A 7,937-nucleotide genomic window follows, 5' to 3' on the forward strand; every position below is an offset into this window, starting at 1 on the left:
GTGCTGGATTACAGGCATGAGCCACCATGCCCAGCTTGAACTCCCAATCATTTAGAAGCATCCTGGGTGATTGTTTGGTATTCACATTCTGTCCCATATTGTAAGTAGTCACATAAGTACCTCTAATCACAAATTTAAAGGATCATTGGTTAGTAGATCTTGAAAAAAAATCAAAATCAGGAGATTTTGAGTTCATCAGCTTCCACATGCCAATATATCTGGAGTGGGAATTTTGGTGTCTTCTGTCCCTAGCAAAATGCATTTTCCCCAAGTCCAAATAAGTTTTCTTGAATCCCTGTCTGCCCCCATTAACTAAGATGAGTATTCACAGTAATGAAAACCACACACACACACACACACAAGCTTGTCAGAAAAGTTGAAAGAGAAGAGGTACTTTCACTATCAGAGATGGTTTCCTCTTTTCCCACAAGATGTCTTATCAGCTTTCACCCTGAGAAAACCATAAAAAGTAAGAAAAAGAAATGTTATGCAATAGTTCTCTGAAAAAAATACTACACAGTAGGCTAGTCATCTCTAAAAGTGATATTGTTTAAAGAGTCAAAGTACATCATTCAACAAAATCAATATCATATTAAGTTAGAAAGGGTTCTGAATATCAAAGACCAATGAACTGAATAACTTAAAGTATAAGTACACGACCCAGGGGATTAATCACACACTGTCATGGTGAAATTAGGGCAATTCTTCCAATCATTAACGTTTTGCTTACAAAAATGTGCTTTTCTGTTTGTCTTTCTGCTAAATGATAACCGTTTTCAAGTTGAATCTCCTGATAAAAAGAGTTAAAAACAAGACAGGAGTTGTGCTGTAAAGGTCATACGTGCTGCTTCGACATGAAATAGCCAAAAGACAAACAAATGAAAAATGCCCGGATCGTAGGAGGAATTTCTAAATCTTCATTGGCAATCTGCAATGGGGTACTTCAGAAAAGTGAATGCCTACCTGTGTCCTGAGAATATTGCACCTCCTCCAGTTAACATGCTCTTGATTCTTAAGGACATGTTTAGATTCAGAATGGGAGCGACTTGAAGAGAGTTAGGATAAGCTTGAAACTGGAAAGCAGCCTGATTTCAGGGAATTGTCAACTTTAAAACTAGATTTTACCCCTCAAATTTTCTAGTGTCAATCAATACCTTAGTCTGTATTTCTCTGCTGAATAGTCATGATACAGTTACTCTCAAGAATAAACATTAACCAGGGTTTATCTCCAGAAGTGAAACACACACACAGGTTTCAGGATTACTTTAATATTACATCCATAAGCCTCCCATTCTCCAAAAATCTGATACGGACAATCCCATTTTCAGACGAGACAGATTATGACCTTTGAAACCCTGATGTAATCTGTTAGGCAGGGTCTGGAGCTTGGAGCCTACAGCTGATGGGAAGGGAAACTCTCCCTCTGGGTGGCCACTTTGGGTGCCAAGGCTGAGGAGACATGGGGAGTAGGGAGAACAATAATGACAGCATGAACTGAGTTGGGAATTTGGGAGCTGGAAGGGGTTCGTGTGGTTCAACTAGACCATCTTCATTCTACAAATGATTTGAGGCCAATAACTAAAACACCAACCCAAATCTTCCAAGTCTAACCACACCTCTCTGCTTAAGGGCTAGTACTGCTTTTCTCAGAAATCTTAATTCCCCTGCAATTCTAGGGGCCTTCTTAGAATCTAAGGAGGCAGGATATGACAAGTCCCTAAGAGCAATGACTTTTTCACTGTCTTCATCTGAGTGTCCATATCTGGGGGTACCACAGCCCTGGGAGCCAGGCCAGGGGTAGGGGCATTCCTTCACAAGTCCTTAGCCAGGAGGTACCCAACTCTCCAACTAGAGGCCTCCATGGAGGCCAAGGCTAGAGAGAGAGATTTCCAGACCTCTCTCCAAAAGGTCTCTGTCATGGTTTACCTGGAATGTCACAGACCTGATGGCTCAGCTAGGCAAGCAGCTGGCACAGACTAGCAATACCCTGAAGAGTCAGAAACCTGGGCCCCCATACCCACCTAACCTCAGCACCCCATTCTCCCTCCATCTCAGTGTCCCTTCCTCCACCCTGCACCCTGGGCTCAGCCATCAAACCTCACTCCCACTAGCCTGGATAAGCCCCGCGTTCTTCTGTTCCCCCTCGCCTTTCCTTCCTCTCAGGCTTCCGCCCCAGCCTCTTGCTGGCCAGAGTTACCCGGGGGAAGCAGGTGGGAGGGAGGAGTGCCGGTCCCAGCTGCTTCTTCCACACCCCCAAGCGCTTCTGTCAGTGGTTCCCCAGGGGTGGTGTCCGGGCCCGCAGCTTTGGTGTCACCTCAGCGCTTGCTGGAAATACAAATTCCCGGTCCCAGCCCAGTCCTAACAGATCAGAACTCCAGGAACAGGGCTGGCAATGAGTTTCCACAAGCCCTGCAGGAAGTTCTGAAGTTCCCTGGGTTCGAGAACCGCTCTCAGTGCAAACCACCTCCCTGCTCCTCTCGGCCAGGGTCCCCCATCCCCCCACACGAACCTCCCCACCGCGGGCCCAGCGGTGCGGAGCCGGCTCCTGAGCCCCGGCCACGGAGAGATGACGCGGTGTTGACTCAGCCGGTCAAGGACGGCGAGGGCCAGCCCGGGGGCTGAGGCGAATCGATGGGGTCCGGACAGTCCCGCGCTTCGCAGCGTAGCGGGCCTGGGCCTCGGCTCTTCCCGTTGCCTGGCGTGCCCGGGACTCGAACCTGCCCGGCTCGCCATCCGCCGGCAGGAGCAGAGCCCCAAGGCAAACGGCCCGGGAGAGACCCCAACCCACATTCCAAGCACCCAGCCGCCGCGGTCCCGGGCCTCAGAGCGAGAGCCCCAAAAAGATGCAGCGCCAGTCACTTCCTGTCCCCAGAGCCCAGCACCACGCCAGGCACCCAGAAGGTCACGAAAAGGTGTGCAGATTTTTTAAATCAAAGAATTAGACTTGCAACGAGGTCAGTCGTCCCACGGATGGCTTTATTTTACAGTCAAGTTACTTATTAAAAAAAAACATTTTGGCCATTTTTTTTTTACAGTGAACAATTCTATATACACATTATAAACATTGATATAAAACAGTATCTACAATCTACTTACATTTAATTAAGCTGTGACTTCTAGTTCATCTGCGATTAATTTTAGTCAGGTCAGTTTCTCTGCTTGAATTGGGAGGTACTAACTATCCCCTTAACACCTTGGTCAAACAGGTACTAAGTGATAGTGCAAAACAAGCATTTAAGATTCTTATCAGCTATATCTCTGACAAAAAGAACACACATCTCTGAGACAAGAGCTCTGAAATGGTTTTGGATTTAAGACGCCAGTATAAGAATGTCATATAAAAGTAATGTTTTCATTTTAAAATACTCCAAGGCTGCCTGAAATGTAGGCACCTCTGGATTTGGGGTATCCCTTTGCCTTTCCATTAAGTGGGAGATACACAGATTACAGAAAAGACATTCAAGAAGGTCCTATTAAAACCTTTAAAGCTGTAACTTAAAAATTTAAATTTAAGAAAAAGCTCAAAATTACTTTTTTATAAATAGTGAAAACAACTTATTTTTTTTTAAAGGGGGATGAATTTAATCACTACAATGTCACTTTATGAAAACCACCTAAGATCGGTACATAAACTATTTGTTAAGTCAAAATCAAGGTCTCCATGTAGGTTTGTTAACTGAGCAGTGCACCAAATATTTTTAGGTTTCCAGAATACCAGAAAATTGATTCCCTTTCTTATATAGCCTTCCAGTTCTTCTATGAAGATTTTCTGTAGCAAAATATTATTCCTAAATCCAGTTTTCTGAACATGCCAATGCCAGTGGTCATCATCCAGCATTAAAATAGCCTTTATCGCCCTCAATGTCCACTTCCTGATCAGAATCCTCTGAAATCTCTGATTCAAGGTCTTCCTGGGAGGCAGGGGAGGGCGAACATTGAGAGCTATCCAAAGAAGCACCTTTATTCTGTTCACTGGGCAAATCTTGCCTCTGATCACAGGAACTGTCCAAACTTTCCAGTTCTTCTTTTTTATTGCTTTGAGGGTTCTCCTGAATAAAGGAAATGAAAATGGAGATTGGAAGGATTATAAAATATGGATAGTGAGAGGTATATATCAAAATGTCTCCTCATCCGATTCCATCTTTTAATTTTTAGTTTACTGTCTTTAGTTTATAATCTTATTCAGGAGATACATACTTGTGCTTTTCTCTCACTTTGTAAGAAAAGTTTATATGCTTAAAAGATGAGAACCAATCATGAACATAAGTGTGATATATTACACCAATTGAACATGAATTCTGGTTACTTAACACCAGCCCAGACCCATGGTTTCAATATTCTCAAAAGTTTAAGGGGGAAAGAAAATCCGATCTCTACAGATACACCTTAACTTCATTCTTTAAATATTTAAACACCTTGCCAATTAACAGTCTTTCCTACATTTTAAAAATAAGAATGCTAAATGGTGAATTAAGAATAAAGTTTCAAAATTATTAGACTGGATTTTTTTCATTCATTTTCTGGAGCAAATTTATAAACATCTACATGTGTAAATGTATAACAAGTTAAAAAATCATGGCAAAGAAAAAAATGTGTATCTGGAAGAAGGCTGCCAACTGAGAACGTAGACAATTAGCTACAATTTACTTAAAATCTGGGGCAAATTTCTGGGAAATATCCCCATATTACATAGAAACCACTATTTTTAAGGTCTCTGGTAAACTAGAGTCAAGCCTTTGACCAAGAACTATTAAGTATATAAGCTAGTGAATTTTTAATCCTATGCTTGTCTAAAATGCATATAAATACTACACAGAAATATTACAACATCTATTTGTTATATAGTTGCAAGCCTATAGTCTCAACAAATAGATGTACAAGGTCACAAATTGAGAGTGAATCTGCAAATATTTAAATCACATTACAGTAATGAAATTACAGGAATTTTATTTTCTATTTCAAAATATTCTTTGGGACACTTTCTTTTTAATGAAAAAGTAATGATCAATAAATTTTAAAATCCACTTTGCTTTAAATTTCTCTACTCATTGTTTCAAAGTATTTATTATAAACTGTATATACAATGACAAGTGAACAATTCAGCAATTATCAGATAACTATGGAGAATATATCCAGATTAGGACATCAAAAATGAATGTTTAGCTTTAAGTCAATAGACCTTCTTTTAAAAAACCAAATTAGCCTTTACTTTTTATCGCATATTGCGAAACAAGGTCACTGGAAGAAAGACTGTTAGAAAGTTTAAGCTACTTTTCAAACAGGCTTGAATATTTTCTTACAAGTTTTATATTTCATTTTAAGAGCTGGCATTAGATGGAAAATAATTTTTAAACTCCCTGACATTTAATTCTTCTAAAAAAACAGTGCAAACAAGACTTAAAGGTGTTTGTTTCTTTATATTTACCCTTGAGTTCTGCCTGGTTTTATTATGGCTGTGTAAATAAAAGAAACAATTTTCTCCCAAAGATAACTGCTTAAGTCATTTACTGTCAATTACTTTATCTTTCCTGCGTTAATTAGATAAACAACATATGGGATTTATAAAACAATTAGCTGGGAGTTTTACTAGCCAGTGTGTGAAAACCCAAGCATAATTGATATAGGAACCCCATTAGGTGCTTTTAGCATTACTGCCACCTGAGCAACTCATCCTGAATTTCAGCAGGACTATTTGTCTTTTTAATCAAGGTGAAGAGGTTAAATAGTCTCTTAAATGACTTTTGCATACAACCCATAACAGCCTTGCACTGAGATAACGTGATAAAAATATTTATTTCCATAGAAACAGAACCATGTCCATACCTGTTTTAATCTCCTCCATTTAGCGCGTCGATTCTGAAACCAGGTTTTGACCTACAGGAAAGAGAGAAAGAAAACTTGCCACGAGCCCGCATCGGGACGTGCCAGAGGGCAGGGTGGCTCCTCGCCTCTCTCTCGGTGACCCGGCGACCCCTGACCCAGAAGCCTTCCCTTCCCGGGAGGCGGCCCCAGGCCCCCGAACGAGCTCACCTGTCTCTCGCTGAGCTGCAGCATCTTGGCCAGACGCTTCCTTTCGGGCGGAGAGAGATATTTCTGCGTCTCGAACTTCTTCTCCAGCTCGATGGTCTGGTCGTTGGAGAACCTCACCTGGCCGCCTTTCCTTTTATGCAGAGGCCTCTGCAAGAAGGGGCTCCAGAGTAGAGGTTTGCCTGCGGGCGGAAAGAGCGACGCTCACCCACGGCCCTGGAGTGGCCTGGCCAGACCCCAGAGCTGCCGGGCCCAGGGGATGACAAAGGTTGGCCAGGAGGCCACCCAACCAGACACGTTCACATACACCCACCGGCACGTGGACCTAACACGTTCCCATCAACACATAAACATACCCAAAGTCACACCCGACACCGCAGATGCACACAGCCTTGTACACACACACAGACACACAGCCGTCACACCTAGAACTAAATCCAGACATATCTTTAACCCCGAAAAAAATGCGCACTACCTGCTGGTTTTACAATACCATGACCCTCTTTCACCAGTGGATCTCGGATTTATACATAACTTTTTGCCCCGTTGGATCTCCCTTGGTGGGCCGCACTTTCGAACACCCGGTGTGTGCGTGTTGGGGAGGAGCGGGGCTGCTGCACCGCCGAGGCCTGGCTGCGCGGGAAGCGCTCCGGCCCGGACGCCCGCATTAGGCCGCGCGAGGAGCCTCCAATCCTGGCTGGGGGAGACGCGGCCTCCTCTGATTTCACACCCAGCCCGCGGGGGCGGCCAGTTAAAGCCACCCCATGGGCTATGGCAACATTTCCGTCAATGTGTTTCCTGTTGGTCTAGCTCGAAAAACCCTTTGCTTCCTCCTGCGCGGTCCCAGCAGTAACCCAAGGAAACTCAGGGCGCACTGTGAAAACGTTAGCCCCCAGGTCCGGCCCGGCTGAGGGTCCCGCTCCAGCCCCGACAGGCGACCACAGCCAGGCTCGGGCCGCATCATCAAACCCTCGAGGCTGGAATCAGACAGGATAACAACCGAAAATCATAAAAAGATGAACTAAAAATACAATCCCCCTCCCTGTAACGGCGAGAAGGTAAGGTAGAGGGCCGAGCTAGAGGCCGCGCCATAATAATGGCGACATTAAAATGCTAATTAAGACGTTAATTGTTTTCAGGGTCCCTACTGAAGCTTCTAATAACAGAGTTCATTTAAAACTCTAGAGGCGCCCCGTTTCCTTATTTACCCTAGGGCTCCAGACCTCGAAGGCGCCAAGGATCACCCACAGCGCGGACCACGGGCGGTTTATTTCTTAGGCCGCACAGTGAGGGGACAAGCCCCGAAGTTCTGGAATATATGCCCTATGTGTCCCTGCTTCCCTTCCTAACTGGCGACCAGCAGCTGCTGCTTCCTACTCCCAAAGTAGTGTCCGTCGGTGTGTCCGTCAGTGTGCAGGCCTGCACCTCAACGCTTTGAAAGCTAGCATTGTTTTTTCGAGATTTTGCTTGCGTCAGGCTTCAGACTGGTGCAAAACAGCCTCGAAAAAAAAAATAGGAAGCAACTGGTTATTTTAGCTGCCATAAAGTCACATCCCACACAGAGGAAATGAACAATATCAGAAAAACGGATCCCGGCTATCAGAAGTCGAGTGTTTCCTGAATTTGTCTGTATTGAGGATGTCGATAAAATAATCAGCAGCGTGCACTACTCCGGGGGAAGGGTCTGCTTCATGCAGCCAGGAAAACACTTAACAGCTTCTGAAACCAGATTTACTCCTATCGAGAACTCAAGATTTCCTGTATGAACGGAAAGGGTCAGGCTCTTTCACTGCACAAGCCTGTTGAACCAGGTCCAGCCCCGTAGTCACCCGGGCCCGGCTGCCCCACGGGGGCCGGCCCAGGCGCCTCGACGCCCCTTTCCCCATCCCTCCCGCTAAGGGAGCCCCACC

The 7,937-nt window shown here is 44.5% G+C and overlaps 1 protein-coding gene across 1 annotated transcript; it reads right to left on the reverse strand.

Annotated features, from left to right (window-relative positions):
• Positions 1-2,944: 2,944 nt before the first annotated feature.
• Positions 2,945-6,695, reverse strand: HHEX (hematopoietically expressed homeobox). Its single transcript, XM_011988489.1, has 4 exons — positions 6,599-6,695; positions 6,031-6,230; positions 5,824-5,874; positions 2,945-4,049 (listed from the first exon to the last, which is right to left on the reverse strand). Exons 1-4 carry the CDS (start codon positions 6,693-6,695, stop codon positions 3,828-3,830), a joined length of 570 nt encoding a protein of 189 aa, XP_011843879.1. The 3' UTR covers positions 2,945-3,827.
• Positions 6,696-7,937: the final 1,242 nt, after the last annotated feature.

The sequence above is a fragment of the Mandrillus leucophaeus genome, unplaced genomic scaffold, assembly GCF_000951045.1.
Source record: "Mandrillus leucophaeus isolate KB7577 unplaced genomic scaffold, Mleu.le_1.0 Scaffold331, whole genome shotgun sequence".
Taxonomy (NCBI): domain Eukaryota; kingdom Metazoa; phylum Chordata; class Mammalia; order Primates; family Cercopithecidae; genus Mandrillus; species Mandrillus leucophaeus.